This window comes from Perissodus microlepis, chromosome 11 (genome assembly GCF_051167445.1).
Source record: "Perissodus microlepis isolate ML-2025 ecotype Zambia chromosome 11, ASM5116744v1, whole genome shotgun sequence".
Lineage (NCBI taxonomy): Eukaryota > Metazoa > Chordata > Actinopteri > Cichliformes > Cichlidae > Perissodus > Perissodus microlepis.
In genome coordinates, this window is record NC_140471.1 from 37,142,654 (window position 1) to 37,164,807 (window position 22,154).

Below are 22,154 nucleotides of genomic sequence, written 5' to 3' on the forward strand. Positions count from 1 at the left end.
TGTGTTCCACTTTCTGTTTAAATTTCAGTTCTTTGAATTCTTACACTCGTTGACTGCCCCCTCCACCTCCACCTCCACCTGTACTCTGTCCTGTTAAAGTGCTCGTTTGGACCGAGTGAGACCACAGCAGGATGTTTGAGCTGAAGGAAGTGGGCGTTTAGACTGAACCAAAAAAACCGCTGTCAGTGCCGCCTCATCAGCTGCTGTCTTCAAACACGTACCGTCTGCACCTCAGCAGCAGGTACAGGTGAGGACCTGCCTGCAGCACACCTGCACACCCGAGTCAATTCAGACTTTTACTAAAATAAAGCCAGCAGAACCCCTTCCTTCATTTCCTTGGTCTGGTTTCCTGATTTCCATCCTCTCCCCTACTCCCCTCCTCCCACCGCCTCTCTCCTCCCTGCCCGCCCCCCGTTGTAGGCTCCTCCCCCTCAGCCCCTGAGTGCAGGCTCAATTTGAAGTCAGACTTGCAGAGTTCAGCAGCGCATGTGAGCTGCACAGGTTTCAGATTCAGAAGAAGAAGGTGCAAAGGAAGAAGAGCAGTGCTGAGACCTGCGTGCATCTGATGTTCTGGATTTAACCTAAAGCATGAAGAAGACGTGGAGCTGGACGCTGCTGCTGCTGCTGGAGGGACTCTGCTGCTCAGGTCAGACTCACACTCACACTGACTAAACCAGTTAGATTACAGAATAGCGTGTGATGAGGCAGAGCTCATTCAGAAAACCACAAATGAAAGATCTGAAAAAATGTCATAGCTCAGAATGAGAAGACATGAAGTCATGTGACAGTAAAACGAAGAGTAAAAAACAGTAAAATGAAAAACAGCAATAAAAGCTTGATTTTCTTCATTCCTTGTAATTCTCTGTGATCCTTCCTTTCCTTTTCCTGTTTCCTTTAATGCCTCCTTTTGTTTCTTCCTTTAACTTTGAAAGGTCACCTATTATTCCTTCCTTTCTTCTTTATATCTTTGATTATGCCTTCATTTCTTCCATCATTGTTTTCCTCTCTTTGTTTGTTTACAGTCTCTCAGGTGTTTTCTTGGCTCCTTTCTGGACAGTAAAACATAATAAACTGGTTTTAACTGGTCCCAGTGTGTCTGTGAGGCTCTGAACTCCAGTTTGGTTTAAAGTTCCCATCTCTATGAAACCACAGTGTGTGTGTGTGTGTGTGTGTGTGTGTGTGTGTGTGTGTGTGTGTGTGTGTGTGTGTGTGTGTGTGTGTGTGTGTGGTGAGGACAGAAGGTCACATTCATATTCATCAGACTCATTTATATGCAGTAGACTGAGCGCGCTCAGAGTGTTTTGTTGTTGAACTTGATGATGTGTCGAGAGCAAGAAACTCTCCAGACTGTCAGTCAGCTGATGACCCAGAGCGCCCAAGAGCTGATGGGAGGTCTGTGCAGGTCTGTGGGGGTCTGTGCAGGTCTGTGCAGGTCTATGGGGGTCTGTGCAGGTCTGTGCAGGTCTGTGCAAGTTTGTGGAGGTCTGTGCAGGTCTGTGGGGGTCTGTGCTGGTCTGTGCAGGTCTGTGCAGGTCTGTGGGGGTCTGCGCAGGTCTGTGGGGGGTCTGTGCAGGTCTGTGGGGGGTCTGTGCAGGTCTGTGCAGGTCTGTGGGGGTCTGTGCTGGTCTGTGCAGGTCTGTGCAAGTTTGTTGAGGTCTGTGCAGGTCTGTGGGGGTCTGTGCAGGTCTGTTGGGGTCTGTGCTGGTCTGTGCAGGTCTGTGGGGATCTGTGCTGGTCTGTGCTGGTCTGTGCAGGTCTGTGGGGGTCTGTGCTGGTCTGTGCTGGTCTGTGCAGGTCTGTAGGGGTCTGTGCAGGTCTGTGGGGGGTCTGTGCTGGTCTGTGCTGGTCTGTGCAGGTCTGTGGGGGTCTGTGCAGGTCTGTTGGGGTCTGTGCTGGTCTGTGCAGATCTGTGCAGGTCTGTGGGGGTCTGTGCAGGTCTGTTGGGGTCTGTGCTGGTCTGTGCAGGTCTGTGGGGGTCTGTGCTGGTCTGTGGGGGTCTGATTGGCACACCTGAGGTCTGTGGGGGTCTGTGCTGGTCTGTGCTGGTCTGTGCAGGTCTGTGGGGGTCTGTGCAGGTCTGTTGGGGTCTGTGCTGGTCTGTGCAGATCTGTGCAGGTCTGTGGGGGTCTGTGCAGGTCTGTTGGGGTCTGTGCTGGTCTGTGCAGGTCTGTGGGGGTCTGTGCAGGTCTGTGGGGGTCTGATTGGCACACCTGAGCACTCTGGTAAAAAATGAGCTGGTAAACGAAACTCAGACTGAAACACCTGAACCTTCTCAGGTTCACAAACTACTGGACAGGAAGTGACTCAGCAGCTTGTTAATTGGCGTGATTAGCAGTAGTGGGATGGGGTGGGGGGTGGGGTCAGGGGCAGATGCAGACATGTGACCTGGAAGGGGGTGGGCAGGGTAACAGTCTGGTTCTCAGGGCTCAGACCTCCCGTGTCTGTGGGGAATCCATTGTCAGCACCATGAAACCGTGAAGTTCACGGTCAGAGCGGCGTGTGACATCACACCGCAGAATGGAAGGGGGGGGGGCAGCTCTCATGACCTGCGGAGGCCTCGGGGGGTTCAGTTCAGTTCAGGGGATTTAGGGGGCAGGTCAGGGTTAAACGGGGGGTAGGGGCGGGGGGCAGACTGTCTGCTCCAGTGTCTTAAAAACCCCACCCCCCATGGCGGGGACCCAGATGGGAGGCGAAGGATTAAATCCTGTAGGAGGAGACATGTGACATCATCAGCTGATCAGACAGCTGTCCTCCACCTCCATCACAACTCCTCCTACTCCTCCTCCTTATCATCATCATCATCATCATCAGATGCTTCACTTGAGCAGCTCGATGGTTTGAAACATCAGCTGATGTGTTTCTGAGTCGTGATCTGTGAGCATGACTCGCCATCACACACCTGCTGAACACGAGACACAATACTGCCCACGATCCAGGTTATTTGTCTGTGTCCACTGACGTCCTCCAGAATAAAGACGCCTCTGGGTTGATCCGCGGCCAGAACTGCATCGGCTTCGTTATCGAGTCACAGTCTGAATAAAGCAGGGGTGTCCAACTGCAGTCCTCGAAGGCCGCTGTCCTGCAGGTTTTAGAAGTGTCCACTGATTTAAATGGCTAAATGACCTCCTCAACATGCCTTAAAGTTCTTCAGAGGCATGGTAATGAACTAATCATTTGATTCAGGTGTGCTGACCCAGGGTGAGATCTAGAACCTGCAGGACACCGGCCCTTGAGGCCTGGAGTTGGACACCCCTGGCATAAAGCATGCCCTGCTGTGGTCCAGATGTGTTGTCACGGGACACCAAAAGGTGTGAACGGTCCACACCTGGTTTGTACACCTACATGGTGTCAGGTCCGATCGCGTGCTGATGAGTTCCTGTTTAAACCAGTTTTGACTTTTCCTGACGTGACGTCATCAGGATTCATCGTTGCTTTTATAAAGAGGAGTGATGTGGGCCCGGTGCCGGCCCTGTGCCAGCCCGGTGCCAGTGTTGGTGCTGAAGGAAGATTTTGACATGTTTTCCTGTTCTCCTCTTCGAGGAGATGAAATTGGCCTTTAGAGTGATTTGTGCTCAGAGTCTGTGGAAACAAGCGTGAAGCTGTATAAAGAGGCTGAAGTGATGGATGTTTATGAGGAGCTGCAGGCCTGGAGGCGTCCTGGGGTCCAGCAGCTGCAGGGTTTGGTGTGTTTGGTTGTTTGTGGGATCCTTTGGGGGTGGGGTGGGGTGTTGTGTCTTGGTTAACTTTTGTTTCTCTATTGTCGTCGTTCACACTAAAGGATTTGGTCCTGCTGCCAGACTCAGTCTTTCCTCCCACAGCATCCTCTCAAAGAGGCGATGGGGAGGAGGGGGGGAGCCTGGGAAAGTCACCTCAACCAAGTTCAAGTTGAAAAGGGCCAGAGGAGGGAGGAGGAGGAACGATGCATTCACTGAACAGCATAATAAACAGACACAAGACCTGCATTGATCTTTATCTGAGGGGGCCCGCAGAGAGGCTGATCTGTGCTGTGTTTGAGGGGTGGCTGTAGAGCAGGTGGCGGTTTAGTTTGCTGCTCCAGCATGCCAAATATCCCTGGACAAGATGTTAGGTCCACTTTGCTCTCCGACACAGAAAGAATTCTGTAGAAATAATGTGTGGTATAAATTGCTCTGAGGTGGAGCAGGAAAGCGCTGTAGCAGTTCGTTCACCACGTGATGGAAACGAGACACTGCAGACCTGAGCCCGGCTGCTTTCTGCTTCTTGTTCAGTCCAGGCCTTCAGATGATGAGAGGTGTAGTAACACGTAATTTAAAGACCTCAGTCTGTGTGACTGACCTGATTGATTATAATTGGGTGCATGCAGTCTTCTAACGTTCTCAGGCTATTTTTTGGCCTTTATTTGATAGAGACAGTATAGACAGACATGCAGCAAAGGGCCAGGGGTCATACTCAAACCCGGGCTGCTTCTCTCCATCCACGCTGCTCATCCCACTGAGCTAAACCAGCGCCCATGAGCTGATTTATAACAAACACTGGCTCTGATTCTTTCAGTACATATACATCATTGCCATCTTTGTCATCATTGCCATCGTCACATTCATGTGTTCATCATAGCCTGAGGGTCAACGCGAGCCCTGAGTTCTGCCTGCCGGAGTCACCTGGATACTGCTTTGGGCAGGTGTTTCCAGTCATCATCATCGCCACCTCATCGCCACCTCCTCGCCCTTATTTCATCATAACCCTCATCTCCACATCCGCCTCCTGTCAGTGAGTGTTTGTGTTTTTAAACCTGCTTCACCATCAGAAACGTCCACTGAGACTCCGCCCCTGACCCTCCTGCTTCCCCTTAGGTGTGCTTGGAGCGTTGGAGTTGGCCTTCTTGAAGGAGCCTGGTGATGTTATTGCGGTCAGGGACCGTCCCCTGATGCTGGACTGTCAGGTGGAGGGGGAGGGGCCTATCGCTATCACCTGGAGACTCAACGGGGTTCCCATAGCGACTGGTACCAGAGCAACAGTGCTCACCAACGGCACGCTGCTCATCAGAAATTTCTCCAAGAGACGAGAGAGCAACGAGACGGATGCCGGAGAGTACGAGTGTGCAGTGCAGAACCGCTATGGCATGCTGGTCAGCCGCAAGGCCCGCGTCCAGCTCGCATGTGAGTTGCCGTCGACCCAAACACACAAAAAACATAAAACAAACCTCACAGTAACCCACCTGTACTAACGGTCTCTTCTCCACCTCCCACCAGCCCTCCCTAAGTTCCTCTCTCACCCAGAGTCCATGCATGTGGATGTAGGGGGTGTGGCCAGACTCACCTGTCAGGTGAATGGTATCCCAGAGGCCAACATCACCTGGCAGAAAGACAGATGCTCACTGAGCACCGATAACCACAGGTATGTCTTTAGTGAAGTGTGATGAGATTAAATTTTAACGTATAAGGATTCAAGCCTGTTTGTATATGCTTTGTGTACAGGTACACCTTGCTTCCTAATGGCGTGCTGCAGATCACCGGCGTTCAGCGGACTGACAGCGGTTTGTTTCGCTGCATCGCCTCAAACATCGCCAACACTCGCTACAGCCACGAAGCCCAGCTGACTGTCACCGGTAAGACAAAACTGAGGGCAAGGTTCTGTAAGGCAAAACTCACATAATTAAAGACTGAATGCCCGATCTGGGGGTAAAAAGAGTCCAGAGTGAGGGTAGAAGAGTCCAGAGTGTGGGTAGAAAGAGTCTAGAGGGAGGGTAGAAAGAGTCCAGACTGAGGGTAGAAAGAGTCCGGACTGAGGGTAGAAGAGTCCAGAGTGAGGGTAGAAAGAGTCCAGAGTGAGGGTAGAAAGAGTCCGGCCTGAGGGTAGAAAGAGTCCAGACTGAGGGTAGAAAGAGTCCAGAGTGAGGGTAGAAAGAGTCCAGAGTGAGGGTAGAAAGAGTCTAGAGGGAGGGTAGAAAGAGTCCAGACTGAGGGTAGAAAGAGTCCAGACTGAGGGTAGAAGAGTCCAGAGTGAGGGTAGAAGAGTCCAGAGTGTGGGTAGAAAGAGTCTAGAGGGAGGGTAGAAAGAGTCCAGAGTGAGAGTAGAAAGAGTCCGGACTGAGGGTAGAAGAGTCCAGAGTGAGAGTAGAAAGAGTCCAGAGTGAGGGTAGAAGGAGTCCAGAGTGAGGGTAGAAAGAGTCCAGACTGAGGGTAGAAGGAGTCTAGAGTGAGGGTAGAAGAGTCCAGAGTGAGGGTAGAAGAGTCCAGAGTGTGGGTAGAAAGAGTCTAGAGGGAGGGTAGAAAGAGTCCAGACTGAGGGTAGAAAGAGTCCAGACTGAGGGTAGAAGAGTCCAGAGTGAGGGTAGAAGAGTCCAGAGTGAGGGTAGAAAGAGTCCAGACTGGGGGTAGAAGAGTCCAGACTGGGGGTAAAAGAGTCCAGACTGAGGGTAGAAAGAGTCCAGACTGAGGGTAGAAAGAGTCCAGAGTGAGGGTAGAAGGAGTCTAGAGTGAGGGTAGAAAGAGTCCAGACTGAGGGTAGAAAGAGTCCAGACTGAGGGTAGAAGAGTCCAGACTGAGGGTAGAAAGAGTCCGGACTGAGGGTAGAAAGAGTCCGGACTGAGGGTAGAAAGAGTCCAGACTGAGGGTAGAAAGAGTCGTGAATGAGGGTAGAAACAGTCCTGAATGAGGGTAGAAACAGTCCAGACTGAGGGTAGAAACAGTCCGGACTGAGGGTAGAAAGAGTCCAGACTGAGGGTAGAAGTAGTCCGGACTGAGGGTAGAAGAGTCCAGACTGAGGGTAGAAAGAGTCCGGACTGAGGGTAGAAAGAGTCCGGACTGAGGGTAGAAAGAGTCCAGACTGAGGGTAGAAAGAGTCCGGACTGAGGGTAGAAGAGTCCGGACTGAGGGTAGAAAGAGTCCTGAATGAGGGTAGAAACAGTCCGTACTGAGGGTAGAAAGAGTCCAGACTGAGGGTAGAAACAGTCCGGAATGAGGGTAGAAACAGTCCTGAATGAGGGTAGAAAGAGTCCAGACTGAGGGTAGAAGAGTCCACAGTGAGGGTAGAAAGAGTCCGGACTGAGGGTAGAAACAGTCCTGAATGAGGGTAGAAAGAGTCCGGACTGAGGGTAGAAACAGTCCAGAATGAGGGTAGAAACAGTCCGGACTGAGGGTAGAAAGAGTCCTGAATGAGGGTAGAAAGAGTCCAGACTGAGGGTAGAAACAGTCCGGACTGAGGGTAGAAACAGTCCTGAATGAGGGTAGAAACAGTCCTGAATGAGGGTAGAAACAGTCCGGACTGAGGGTAGAAAGAGTCCAGACTGAGGGTAGAAGAGTCCAGAGTGAGGGTAGAAGAGTCCAGAGTGTGGGTAGAAAGAGTCTAGAGGGAGGGTAGAAAGAGTCCAGAGTGAGAGTAGAAAGAGTCCGGACTGAGGGTAGAAGAGTCCAGAGTGAGAGTAGAAAGAGTCCAGAGTGAGGGTAGAAGGAGTCCAGAGTGAGGGTAGAAAGAGTCCAGACTGAGGGTAGAAGGAGTCTAGAGTGAGGGTAGAAGAGTCCAGAGTGAGGGTAGAAGAGTCCAGAGTGTGGGTAGAAAGAGTCTAGAGGGAGGGTAGAAAGAGTCCAGACTGAGGGTAGAAAGAGTCCAGACTGAGGGTAGAAGAGTCCAGAGTGAGGGTAGAAGAGTCCAGAGTGAGGGTAGAAAGAGTCCAGACTGGGGGTAGAAGAGTCCAGACTGGGGGTAAAAGAGTCCAGACTGAGGGTAGAAAGAGTCCAGACTGAGGGTAGAAAGAGTCCAGAGTGAGGGTAGAAGGAGTCTAGAGTGAGGGTAGAAAGAGTCCAGACTGAGGGTAGAAAGAGTCCAGACTGAGGGTAGAAGAGTCCAGACTGAGGGTAGAAAGAGTCCGGACTGAGGGTAGAAAGAGTCCGGACTGAGGGTAGAAAGAGTCCAGACTGAGGGTAGAAAGAGTCGTGAATGAGGGTAGAAACAGTCCTGAATGAGGGTAGAAACAGTCCAGACTGAGGGTAGAAACAGTCCGGACTGAGGGTAGAAAGAGTCCAGACTGAGGGTAGAAGTAGTCCGGACTGAGGGTAGAAGAGTCCAGACTGAGGGTAGAAAGAGTCCGGACTGAGGGTAGAAAGAGTCCGGACTGAGGGTAGAAAGAGTCCAGACTGAGGGTAGAAAGAGTCCGGACTGAGGGTAGAAGAGTCCGGACTGAGGGTAGAAAGAGTCCTGAATGAGGGTAGAAACAGTCCGTACTGAGGGTAGAAAGAGTCCAGACTGAGGGTAGAAACAGTCCGGAATGAGGGTAGAAACAGTCCTGAATGAGGGTAGAAAGAGTCCAGACTGAGGGTAGAAACAGTCCGGACTGAGGGTAGAAACAGTCCTGAATGAGGGTAGAAACAGTCCAGAATGAGGGTAGAAACAGTCCGGACTGAGGGTAGAAAGAGTCCTGAATGAGGGTAGAAAGAGTCCAGACTGAGGGTAGAAACAGTCCGGACTGAGGGTAGAAACAGTCCTGAATGAGGGTAGAAACAGTCCTGAATGAGGGTAGAAACAGTCCGGACTGAGGGTAGAAAGAGTCCAGACTGAGGGTAGAAGAGTCCAGAGTGAGGGTAGAAGAGTCCAGAGTGTGGGTAGAAAGAGTCTAGAGGGAGGGTAGAAAGAGTCCAGAGTGAGAGTAGAAAGAGTCCGGACTGAGGGTAGAAGAGTCCAGAGTGAGAGTAGAAAGAGTCCAGAGTGAGGGTAGAAGGAGTCCAGAGTGAGGGTAGAAAGAGTCCAGACTGAGGGTAGAAGGAGTCTAGAGTGAGGGTAGAAGAGTCCAGAGTGAGGGTAGAAGAGTCCAGAGTGTGGGTAGAAAGAGTCTAGAGGGAGGGTAGAAAGAGTCCAGACTGAGGGTAGAAAGAGTCCAGACTGAGGGTAGAAGAGTCCAGAGTGAGGGTAGAAGAGTCCAGAGTGAGGGTAGAAAGAGTCCAGACTGGGGGTAGAAGAGTCCAGACTGGGGGTAAAAGAGTCCAGACTGAGGGTAGAAAGAGTCCAGACTGAGGGTAGAAAGAGTCCAGAGTGAGGGTAGAAGGAGTCTAGAGTGAGGGTAGAAAGAGTCCAGACTGAGGGTAGAAAGAGTCCGGACTGAGGGTAGAAAGAGTCCGGACTGAGGGTAGAAAGAGTCCAGACTGAGGGTAGAAAGAGTCGTGAATGAGGGTAGAAACAGTCCTGAATGAGGGTAGAAACAGTCCAGACTGAGGGTAGAAACAGTCCGGACTGAGGGTAGAAAGAGTCCAGACTGAGGGTAGAAGTAGTCCGGACTGAGGGTAGAAGAGTCCAGACTGAGGGTAGAAAGAGTCCGGACTGAGGGTAGAAAGAGTCCGGACTGAGGGTAGAAAGAGTCCAGACTGAGGGTAGAAAGAGTCCGGACTGAGGGTAGAAGAGTCCGGACTGAGGGTAGAAAGAGTCCTGAATGAGGGTAGAAACAGTCCGTACTGAGGGTAGAAAGAGTCCAGACTGAGGGTAGAAACAGTCCGGAATGAGGGTAGAAACAGTCCTGAATGAGGGTAGAAAGAGTCCAGACTGAGGGTAGAAGAGTCCACAGTGAGGGTAGAAAGAGTCCGGACTGAGGGTAGAAACAGTCCTGAATGAGGGTAGAAACAGTCCGGACTGAGGGTAGAAAGAGTCCTGAATGAGGGTAGAAAGAGTCCAGACTGAGGGTAGAAGAGTCCACAGTGAGGGTAGAAAGAGTCCGGACTGAGGGTAGAAACAGTCCAGAATGAGGGTAGAAACAGTCCGGACTGAGGGTAGAAAGAGTCCTGAATGAGGGTAGAAAGAGTCCAGACTGAGGGTAGAAACAGTCCGGACTGAGGGTAGAAACAGTCCTGAATGAGGGTAGAAACAGTCCTGAATGAGGGTAGAAACAGTCCGGACTGAGGGTAGAAAGAGTCCAGACTGAGGGTAGAAACAGTCCGGATTGAGGGTAGAAACAGTCCTGAATGAGGGTAGAAAGAGTCCAGACTGAGGGTAGAAGAGTCCACAGTGAGGGTAGAAACAGTCCTGAATGAGGGTAGAAAGAGTCCGGACTGAGGGTAGAAACAGTCCTGAATGAGGGTAGAAACAGTCCGGACTGAGGGTAGAAAGAGTCCTGAATGAGGGTAGAAAGAGTCCAGACGGAGGGTAGAAACAGTCCTGAATGAGGGTAGAAACAGTCCAGACTGAGGGTAGAAAGAGTCCGGACTGAGGGTAGAAAGAGTCCTGACTGAGGGTAGAAACAGTCCGGACTGAGGGTAGAAAGAGTCCTGAATGAGGGTAGAAAGAGTCCAGACTGAGGGTAGAAACAGTCCTGAATGAGGGTAGAAACAGTCCAGACTGAGGGTAGAAACAGTCCGGACTGAGGGTAGAAAGAGTCCTGACTGAGGGTAGAAAGAGTCCGGACTGAGGGTAGAAAGAGTCTGGACTGAGGGTAGAAGTAGTCCGGACTGAGGGTAGAAAGAGTCTAGAGTGAGGGTAAACAGAGTCTCGGGGTGTTTTTGAGGGTTTCTGGTCTTCTGGACACAGCTGCAGGATCCAGGATCTACAAGGAGCCCGTAATCCTGTCCGGCCCTCAGAACCTCACCATCAATGTCCACCAGACCGCCATCCTGGAGTGTGTTGCCACAGGAAACCCCCGGCCCATCGTGTCCTGGAGTCGCCTCGGTAACGCCTCCTCCTGCACTCATTGATCCAATCACTAGTATTGATTACCTGTTAAGATCAGCTGTGTTAATGATGGTGTCTGTGTGCGGTCAGACGGCCGGTCCATCGGCGTGGAGGGGATCCAGGTTCTGGGAACAGGAAACCTGATGATCTCTGATGCCACTCTGCAGCACTCAGGCGTTTACGTTTGTTCGGCTAACAGACCGGGCAGCAGGTCCAGGAGGACGGCGCTTGGACGCCTTGTTGTACAAGGTAGGTACGCTTGCACACAGCAGCAACACATCAGCTGGCCAAATGTGACTGTGACTTTCTACCCTCATTCAGGACTGTTTCTACCCTCATTCCGGACTGTTTCTACCCTCAGTCTGGACTCTTTCTACCCTCACCTTAAACATTCAAACTTTTCACCTTAGAAGTCCTGCAGGTCAGATCTTTGATCTTCAGACTGAGGGACATTTCTGGATGTACGGCGTCTGTTCTGTTTGAATAAACCTTTATTTCTATTCACACTAAGTTTCAGACAAATCCATTCGGAATGGTTGTGATTATCAGAGAAAGTCGGTCAGGCACAGCGATGAAGGAACTGCTGCTGGTTGAAAATGAGTCACTCTCTGTCCTCCTTTCAAAGCGAGTTCTGGTTCTCCTGAAGGAGCAGCTTATGGTACTGAAGTGACTCAGATGGCGGGCAGCGAGTCTGATTTGCTGGCCCCTCATCAATGATTGGTGTGCAGACTGAAACAAACCTGCTGCTCCTTCATGACTGACACTTCTCCTTGAAAGTTGGGCGCGTAGGATGTAGAGCTAATCATCCACTAATCGGAAGATCGGTGGCTCAGTCCCAAATATTCCTGGGAAAGATGCCCTCAGATGCATCCACCAGAGTGAGGACGTCAGACAGGAAGTACAGGTGCAGAAAAAAGTGCTGGTGTTATGTGTGAATGAGGCAGTGCTTCGAGCACTCAGGTGGAACAGGAAAGAACGCGATTACTGACCAATAAGATCCTCAGAACAAGCCTGAGGCAGACTTCCTGCGAACACAGCGGCGAGCAGCTGCAGAGCAACCGCTCCATCTGTTCAGCTCCACCTCATCATGTCGAGTGTGCAAACACACATGCAGTGTGCGTGTGTGTTCATCTGTCAGCTCTTGAACTTGACTGGTTGTGTGTCGAGTTCAGTTCAGCCTGCTGCTGTCGGACTCTTCACCCCCGACATGTGACTTCTGACCCTCTCTGTAAATCAGAGAGGTGACAGCAGCACCTCAGAGTTCACTTCCTGTTAACATGAGCGCGTCAGACGCATTTGTTTCTGAAACCGTGAGGTGTTGATGATCTTATATGTGAGTTTGTGGGAGAAAAACGCACTGGCTGCAGCTTTTCCTGCAGTTTCTGGGTGCATGCAGCCACGTGTCATCTACACAGCAGTCACAGTGTTTTCCCACACATGGTGGAAAGACCAGCACACAGCCCCGAGGACTCCATGTGGTTCCGATCAGAGTTTCCTCTGCAGCTCCACGCAGACGTGTGAGACGTTCAGGGACTCCTGTCCTGCTCGCTCAGCTGCAGCTCAGTCAGAGGTCATGTAGGAGGAGGGGTCAGAGGTCACACAGGCCCATTGTGAACGTGTGTGTGACTGAGAGCTTCATGAGAATCTGGATTAGCATGAGAAGAGCCCCACTTCACAATGAGGACTTTATTCCCACTGAAACTCCGTCTGTCACTCTGACACTCAGACTTGCAGACTGTCCTCACCACAAAAACACGAGTGCACAAACGGGCAGGGCCACAACAGACGGCCTCGGTCTAAACCCGACCCCGGCTCCTGCTCTGTGTGATGATCCAGCTTTCCTTGTCCTGCATGAAAGGGTTCATCCCTCATGCACCCATCTGAAGTCAGTTTGACCCAACGCACAAGTAAAACCACCCAAAGTGCTTTCCAGTCACACAGTATGTGACGAACATGTTGTTACACAACAGCATCAGAGGAGATGGCTCACACATCATCAGCGGCAGCGCCCACAGAGACCTAAACAGTAGGAAGAAGCAGCCACTGTAACAACCTTCTTTTCACCGACACGTCCACGTGACTCCCATCAGAGACAGATGCATTAACATCACAAATCATTTCTTCTATTATTATTATTATCATTATTGTTGTGTTTAATTCAGCTTATTTCTGTTGTTAGTTTCAGGGTATGTCGTTTCCTTGTCTGTAGCCGGTGTGAGTTATCATTTTATCACATCTGACTTGTTTTTACAAAGACGACTTCATCGTTTTACACGTGTGCCACTGTGAAACTAACTGCAAACAAAAAGCACGCGTGACAAACATGTCAATCAGAGACACTAAAATAAAAGCGAGGAGACGCGAGGTGCTGACGTCGCCGTTTCAGTTTCAGTCAGGATGAACTCGACAGTGTCTTCAGAAGCTGATCATCAGTAAACAAAATAATCCACAAGGCAGAGCAATCGTATAGTAATAGTAATCATCAATAATATGAACAAAAATATTCTCAGCAGTTTAATAAAAAACAATCAGAAGAGTTTTTAAAGATAAAGTCTTTTATTGTTGCTGTGCATCGTTCAGGCTAGCGTACAGCCCACACAACAACAGAAACAGAACAGAAAATAGGAAAGTACAAATACACAAAATACAGTCCTGTTGAAAATGATAAAAAAGTGTGTGTGTGTGTGTGTGTGTGTGTGTGTGTGTGTGTCAGATATGGGGGTGGACATATAAATACATTTTATTTGTGGAGGGATAATGACCGTTGACCTCCTAAGATACAGAACCCCAAGTTCAAGAGCAACACACACACACACACACACACACACACACACACTTTTATAAATGACTCCTATTCATCCCTCTCCCCTCCCCTGTGACCTCTTACCCCTGACCTCCCCCTCTTTCCATTTAGAGTGGGAGGGGGCGGGGCTCTTGTGGGGTGACAGAGATGTGTGTGTACGGTTTCCCTGTAGCCATGGAGATGAAGCGGGTGGAGACAGACAGCTGTGTCTGTGTGTGTGGTGGTGGTGGTGGGAGGGTGGGGTGGTGGGGTCAAAGGTCAAAGTGGTGTTCAAAGATAACAGAGACACAAGCTCAAGTTTTCACTCTGAGGACACGGCGTGTGATGATAACATGATGAGTTTTTAGTGATTAGCTTTATGTAGCGAGTTATTCATCCACCAGGTGGCTCCAAAGACTCACATGAGCAACATCACCTTTGAAGACATGTATAAACCTCTGTTACAGTTACATTAAATACAAATTAAATACGTGTTAACGTTTTGACCTTGGGCTTGTGGCTTTTCTCCCCGTTACGGCGATGCTACGATGTTTGATAGCGTTCCTCACTTGTGGTATTTCTGAGGTTCTTTAGGTAAAATGAGCACGTCCGTCTGATTCTGACAGTTTTCCTGGTTCGTCTCCACTCGTGATGGTGCTGCGGCACATCCCCCCACAGGCCACACAGAGAATAAGTTTTCAGAGGGTAAACCACCAGCTCAGGTTTGCCCTGTGTTGAAATTGTAACGCTCTGTCTTCTGGCCCGCAGCTCCTCCAGAGTTTGTTCAGTGGCCACAGTCTGTCTCCAGACCAGCAGGGGCCAGCGCCGTCTTCAGCTGCACGGCGTCCGGCGTCCCTGACCCCCACCTCATCTGGCTGAAGAACGGCAAACTGCTGATACCCAGCGGCAACGTCAAGCTCACCAACGGGAACACGTGAGATCCTTCTGTTTACGCTCAGAAGGTCTTTCTCTCTGTGAGGTTACTGCACGGTTTAACGCCCCACCTCTTCTCTGCCACCACCTGCAGGACGCTCGCCATCACCCGCATCACCCCCGAGGATGAAGCCATCTACCAGTGCATTGCCGAAAACAGCGCTGGCACCAATCAGGCCAGCGCTCGCCTCGCCATCAGCCAGGGCTCAGAGCTGCCCGAGGCCCCCACCGGCCTCCAGGCGGCGGCGCTGAGCTCCAGCAGCCTGCAGCTGACCTGGGACCAGCCGGCAGAACATGTGAGCCAGCAGATCATCGGATATGTCCTGCACATCAGGAAACTGGGCGGTGAGAGAGGGGTGGGGTTGGTATTTTTAAGTCTGAGATCGTCCGTGTGAGGAGACTAGAAATGAGATTAAAGGGTAATGACGTGATATGAACTTTCTCTGTGGGGGCATAATTACTGGTTCCTGATTGACTGGAGACTGATTGGTGCGTGTAACCGATAATCCCAATCAATCAGTCTGCAGCACCATCACCGACTGTGGTTGCTTTCACCTGTTTGACCTTTGATCTGTGACCTCCTCAGAGCCGGACAGTGCTGAGCTGCAGGAGGCCGTCAGTAAAACCACCTTCAAACACGAATTCAGCAACCTGGAAGCTGCCACCACCTACTCCATCTACCTGAAGGCGTACTCGGCGCTGGGAGGCAGCCAGCAGTCTGACAGCATCATGGCCAGCACGCTGGGCGGTGGTAGGTCACCTCTGACTGATAACACTGAAAACACTCACACTATATCTATAATCATTTAGCCTGGAGAAATAGTTTGCTGCTTTATAAGAAAGCCCTCCGCAAAGCCAGAACATCTTACTATTCATCACTGATTGAAGAAAATAAGAACAACCCCAGGTTTCTCTTCAGCACTGTAGCCAGGCTGACAAAGAGTCAGAGCTCTGTTGAGCCAACCATCCCTTTAACGTTAACTAGTAATGACTTCATGAACTTCTTCACAAATAAAATTTTTATCATTAGAGAAAAAATTACCAGTAATCATCCCACAGATGTAATATTATCTACAGCTACTCTTAGTACCATTGATGTTAAGTTAGACTCTTTTTCTCCAATTGATCTTTCTGAGTTAACTTCAATAATTACTTCCTCCAAACCATCAACGTGTCTTTTAGACCCCATTCCTACAAAACTGCTCAAAGAAGTCCTGCCATTGATTAATTCTTCGATCTTAAATATGATCAACCAATCTCTAATGGTCGGCTATGTACCACAGGCCTTCAAGCTGGCTGTGGTTAAACCTTTACTCAAAAAGCCATCTCTAGACCCAGCAGTCTTAGCTAATTATAGGCCAATCTCCAACCTTCCTTTCATATCAAAAATCCTTGAAAGAGTAGTTGTCAAACAGCTAACAGATCATCTGCAGAGGAATGGTTTATTTGAAGAGTTTCAGTCAGGTTTCAGAGCTCATCACAGCACAGAAACAGCTTTAGTGAAGGTTACAAATGATCTTCTTATGGCCTCTGACAGTGGACTCATCTCTGTGCTTGTCCTGCTAGACCTCAGTGCAGCGTTCGATACTGTCGACCATAATATCCTATTAGAGCGATTAGAACATGCTGTAGGTATTACAGGTACTGCACTGCAGTGGTTTGTATCATATCTATCTAATAGACTCCAATTTGTGCATGTAAATGGAGAGTCCTCTTCACACACTGAGGTTAATTATGGAGTTCCACAGGGTTCAGTGCTAGGACCAATTCTGTTTACATTATACATGCTTCCCTTAGGCAGCATCATTAGAAGACATAGCATACATTTTCACTGCTATGCAGATGACACCCAGCTCTATCTGTCCTACTTGTTGTTCCTAGAGTATTTAAAAGTAGAATGGGAGGCAGAGCCTTCAGTTTTCAGGCCCCTCTTCTGTGGAACCAGCTTCCAGTTTGGATTCGGGAGACAGACACTATCTCTACTTTTAAGATTAGGCTTCAAACTTTCCTTTTTGCTAAAGCATATAGTTAGGGCTGGACCAGGTGACCCTGAATCCTCCCTTAGTTATGCTGCAATAGACGTAGGCTGCCGGGGATTCCCATGATGCATTGAGTTTTTCCTTTCCAGTCACCTTTCTCACTCACTATGTATTAATAGACCTCTCTGCATTGAATCATATCTGTTATTAACCTCTGTCTCTCTTCCACAGCATGTATTTTATCCTGTCTTCCTTCTCTCACCCCAACCGGTCGCAGCAGATGGCCGCCCCTCCCTGAGCCTGGTTCTGCCGGAGGTTTCTTCCTGTTAAAAGGGAGTTTTTCCTCCCCACTGTCGCCAAAGTGCTTGCTCATAGGGGGTCATATGATTGTTGGGTTTTTCTCTGTATCTATGAAGCGCCTTGAGGCGACTTTTGTTGTGATTTGGCGCTATATAAATAAAATTGAATTGAATTGAATTGAATTGAACTATATCTAATATCTATAAAACCTTGCCACCTTCAGATGGCGCCTCAGCATTCCAGCCTCGGAAAAGGACCTCCACCTAAAACTAATCTCCTGGGTCTGAGTTCACGAGGTGTTTCAGATCTACTCACAATGACGTGAAAACATTAGCTGAAGCCTGTTATGAAGGTCTGCAGCTTGGTCCTGAATGGAGCTGATGAAGCTGTAGATTTGTAGGATGGTAAAAGTTTCTGGTAAAGAGCCATCGGTGTAAGGGCAGCGCTTCCTGCCACACACAAAGAGAAGGATTGCTTCATATTAATGAACAGTAATCTGATCAGACGCTTGATAGAAGGATGGTGCAGCTCCACACTTCTGCCAGCAGAGGGCACAGCCACCCAGCCTGAGGCTTTAAGCACCATCTTTATGTTTCAGAGGATGAATTCAGAAACACTGTCACTGTTTGATGTGTTGATGTCATGAACAGGGTTTGACCTCAGAGGTGCGGGCCTGGGGTGGGGTAGACCTGCTCTGATCACTCTGAAATAAAACCATGTTTAAACGTTTTGGAGATGCTGTCTCTGTGAATGACCGCAGGCTCTGTCTGCCCCACAGTTCCCAGTCCTCCCAGTTTCTTCACTAAGGTCCTGAACCAGACCGCCATGCAGGTGTACTGGGAGCTTCCCAGCAAGCCGGGGAAGCTGGAGGGCTTTAGACTGGAGTACCGCAGTGTTTCCAACCCAGAAGTGCAGGGGCAGGAAACCTTCCCAGCACACATCAATACCCACACCATCTCCCACCTGGGTGAGTATGAGGCTGGTGTTTACAGGCAGCCCGACAGGAAGTGGATACAGCGTTGTGATAATCTGTTTGTTTACTTCCTGCAGAGCCGGCGGCCATTTACGAAATCCAGCTGGTGGCGTTTAACGGGAACGGAGACAGTCCGTCCAACCGCCGCCTTGTATCTCTGGCAGAGGGAGAGAGAGCTGCAGCAGGTAGGAGCCTGACCTCTGACCTCTTGCACACCGTCACCAATGGAAGCAGTGTAACATGTGATGTTTGTCGCCCTCAGCTGGTTCAAGCTGTAACTGCGATCAGGCTGACAGCTCGACGTCCGCTCTGCTGGTCGGCCTTCACAGTGGCCTAGCCTGCATCCTCTGCTGCCTGCTGCTCGTCCTGCTGGCATACAGACGCAAGTAAGGCCTTCACCATCATCGTCTTCACCGTCCTCACAACCACCACCGCCATCATCATCTTCATCATCCTCACTGTATTCTCTGTGCTCAGTTTTTTCTGTAGGAAGGGGGAAAGCTGGGAGACTCCACCCACTCTGAATGACGTCAGTGGTCCTAAAGGCCACACACCTGAGAGCTTCGAGCTCAGCCAGGTAAACACACACACACACACGCTTGGATGATTATTAAGTGATGGTCCTGATCCAGAGTTCGGGGTCAAATACCTGCCTCAGGAAACACCTTCCTGTCAATGACCCCCTTCTCCCTTGCTCCGCCTACAGAGATGCGATTCCACCCTTCCTCCATTGATGGTCATGGTTGAACCTGCACTACCTGTTCACCTGGGCACAGGCACCGGATAAAACACCACACATTTAACCCCCCCCCCCTCCGAACGCCGGCCTGTGGCGCCTTCTCTCCTCCTGACAGCGTTACCACATTTAGGATAAGAGATTAACGCATAGATTATGATGATGATGATGATTTGTCTGAGGAAGCTCCAGGTGGCGTCTGATCCCACAGGGAGACTGAACCCGTTGAACTTGACTGCTGTGACACCAATTCCAAATGAGATTGTCTCCAGATCAAAACCAAAGCGGAATTCTTCACCTGTAAACACACAAATTGTTGGTCACATGACTCTGGCTCCTCCCCCTGTGCGTTCAGATGCTGATGCTTACTTCCTGTTGAAACCAAAAGCTTTTTTTTTAGTTTGGGCTCATTTTGTTTTAGTCGCCGACGGTGCCGAGTTTCCAGAGACGATGAGGCCTTTTGCCGGCTTGACCAGAGACGGGCCTCTGAGATGCACCTGAGAAGGTGTTCTACCTGCCGTTTGCCGGTCCTCAGAGGCCCAGAGCCAAAGGGAATTATTGTTTCTCTGGTCAGCAGGTAACCTTAGAGGACGCTAACGCTCCTCTGCTCCGCTTTAGCCTTTCAGTGTTTGTCTGTCTCGTCGAGTTCGCCTCCGGTCAGGATGTGGACGAGGCCCACGGTCGGCTTGCCTCTCCTCCCCTCCCTCCACTCCTCTCTCCAACTCCTCCACCAAACTGTTTCCCCCCAAAGAGAGCTACCTCGGGCTTCATGCCAAACCTCTAAATTGCTGTTAGCCTCCCGCTGCAGGTCAAGCTAACCTACCTCAAACCAAAAGCCTCCTCTGGGACCTTTTCCCTGTTTTAACCTTTTTGCCCACGAGACCTTGGCTTCGTTGCTCTGGATCCATCCCTCGCTGTCTGTAGACGTCTTTGCTTCTGCTGATGAGGGACGGAAGAGCAGCTCCATACCTGAGAAGATCTGACTGCTTCACCTGGGAAAGGTGAGACAGGAAAGTGTGGGACATCTCTGGCCTTTTCTGTCCCGATTTCAATGAATTTTTTTTATGTTTTCAAGGGCTTCCACTTCCCGTTACCTGCCTACAGGTGTGTACAGCCCCATGAGCCATGTCTAAACTGACCTCTGATGTATTTTAATGTATCAAATGAATTCATATAGATGAAGAGCAGCTTTCTGTAGAGTTCAGCCAAATATTATTTAAAATGAGCTGAATGCCTTCCAAAGAAAAGAAAAACTAGTTTACCTGCATTTCCTGTTTGTTTTCACTCCGGTTCCTGTCTGAGTCGAAGAACAAACAAAACCAAAATAATTCCTCGCCATCACATTTTATATCTCACACAAACACTTTGGAAAAAGGAGTGAAAGTGAAAGTATATTTTCTTATGTCGTCGTAGGATGAGCTGTCAGGAAAACCAAATAAATGAAGGATAAAACCGCGCTGACCAAAAGCTCAGAAATATCCAGATATTATGTTTGTATTTACGCCACAGAGCATGCTCACTCTGTGCGGATTAATGTCTCTACGAGTGACCTCCGACCCCCTGACCTCCTGATCCTGAGGACTTTACTGTAGCCCTCTGTGACCGGGACCAGGTCCCGTGTCTGATCCGTGCAAACATTTTCCAGACCAACAGAGAAAAATCGTCCATGTTTTAGAAACGTGTCCTTCTTCCAAACATACATTCTTCAAATTTAACTCATAAATGATATTTTCTCTCTGCAGGGAACGTTTAACTCTTTTAGGTTTTTGATGTTTTGGCATTGGTGCTACCTAAAACAAGTTAAAAGAGTAGAAAAACAGAATGAAAAGATTGGATTTGCTGATGAAAATGATCCGGTATCACCTCGAGTACATGAACGCTGTGCTTGGCCATCAGCCCCGAGGACTCTGAGCTTCACATCTCCTCACATGAACGTTTCTTTAATGTTCTCCTTTGTGAGCTGAGGGTTGTTGTCTCTGCTGCACGATTCAATCCACAGGCAGATGTCCTGCTTCTCAGTCAAAATCCATCATTCCATCAGTGGTGGTGAGCTGTCCTGGGCCACATGCACTGAAGCAGTCCCAAACCATGACACCACCATAGATGCTTTTGGACTGCGGGAACATTTTCGTAGCTGTGGTCACTCCACGCTGCAGGAAGTACAAACTGCCAAAATTCTTGGAACCTGTTTAGCTGCTAATTCAGGACTTTTACTCTCTGAGTGACAAAGTGCATGCTGATTGGTGCACCACCATCACTCGCCATTTAAAACAGTGTAAAACAGTTAGCTCTACAAATGGCAGAAACCATGGAGAACAGGAACTCTGTTCTTCTCTGGCCTCACCTCCACCCTCATTAATTGCAGCGTCACTATAACAGTTTATGTGAAAGTGCTTTGTGGTCCTCGGCTGAGACAGTTGTGGTTCTCAATGCTTTCTTTCTCCTCACGCTGCTTTCCTCCGTCCTCTAAAGAACCTTCATCACCTGCGTTACAGGCAGTGGTGATCATTTTCTGAAGTCCTCGCTCTTCTCATCTGTTCAGGACTCACTTCCTAAAACATGCGGAGATCTATACCTGAAAACACCTGTTTCAAATATCATTTTCACGCATAAATAAAGGGTCATATTTGAATGCTATTGAACTGCTTTCTGTTTAAAACCTTTTAGGATGTTTTAAGTCGCACTGATGCAGAAAAGAATCTCAAACTTTTTCCTGGAGCCAGTGCTCCTCCTTAAAGCCCAGACTTAACAGACCAGAGTGTAAACTGTGCCAAAGTGTAGGTCAGGGTGGGGAACTCCAAGGGCTGGTGTCCTCCAGGTTTTGGATCTCACAGTCAACACACCTGAACCACATGATGAGTTCATTACCAGGCCTATGGAGAACATCACAACATGTTGAGGAGGTCATTTAGGCACTTAAATCAGCTGTGTTGGATCAAGGACACGTCTAAAACCTACAGGGCCCTCGGGGCCTGGAGTTCGACATCCCTAGCGTAGGTGAAAACTGTCGTGAGCCATCTTTGTGTCAGAGTGTCTTTGATTTTGGACCTTTGACCTCCTCCCCCAGTTCAACAAAACACCCTTCTTGCTGTCTTCAGGGTCAAAGGTCAGAGGTCGCAGAGCTCCCCACTGTCTTCATCTCTGCTCCGAAATGAGACGATTGTTTCTAAAAGTAAAGTTTTCAGGTGTTTTGTTGAGTTTGTTCTTTTTCTAGAACTTTCCGCTTTCCGTTCATTCTTATCTTTCCGTCGCTGCCATTTGGCAGCAAAGAGGAAAGCTGCCAAAATAAAGACATTAAAATTTGTATTTTTATTCTAATAATATTATGATTCTTCCAGTTTGACTTTTTCTGATTCTTTATGTTTGTAGCTGATGTGAAGATATTTGTAGAATTGTAAAAGCTGTTCCAAGCTGAAGGTAGAGCCTCTGATTAAACAGCCATATTTACCCATAAGCCATACGTGATGTCAAAGCCATGCTGTGCATAAAAACCTGTTTTATTGTTTGTCCGAGCTGAGTCCACCTCCTGCTGTCAACACGCTGTAGAAACTAAACCTGAGATGTAGCGATCGTAGTGACTGAAGCCTAGAACCAATGAGAAAAATGATGCTTTAATGATTCTGTTTTCTCTATAAAGATGTTTGAATAATGTGTCACAAAAATAAAAGCACCCAAAGCTTTAAACTGCTTTTTAAACCGAGCTCTGAGCTCTCGTATTCAGAGCCTCCTGTTTGTGCTGCAGATTCTCTCCACAGACTGTTTCTCTGTCCTAATTTCTGCTGTTCAGACACATAAAAACCAAATAAAGCTGAAGTAGAAAACATG

At 49.2% G+C, this 22,154-nt stretch overlaps 1 protein-coding gene across 1 annotated transcript; it reads left to right on the forward strand.

The window, feature by feature from the left end:
- Positions 1–445: 445 nt before the first annotated feature.
- On the forward strand, positions 446–22,152 carry LOC146378504 (immunoglobulin superfamily DCC subclass member 3). The gene is made up of 14 exons (XM_084944688.1): positions 446–646; positions 4,830–5,135; positions 5,229–5,373; positions 5,454–5,584; positions 10,486–10,623; positions 10,717–10,875; positions 14,177–14,342; positions 14,436–14,686; positions 14,928–15,092; positions 17,399–17,587; positions 17,671–17,778; positions 17,856–17,979; positions 18,071–18,170; positions 18,300–22,152. Exons 1-14 carry the CDS (start codon positions 589–591, stop codon positions 18,378–18,380), a joined length of 2,121 nt encoding a protein of 706 aa, XP_084800814.1. The 5' UTR covers positions 446–588; the 3' UTR covers positions 18,381–22,152.
- The last annotated feature ends 2 nt before the right edge of the window (positions 22,153–22,154 follow it).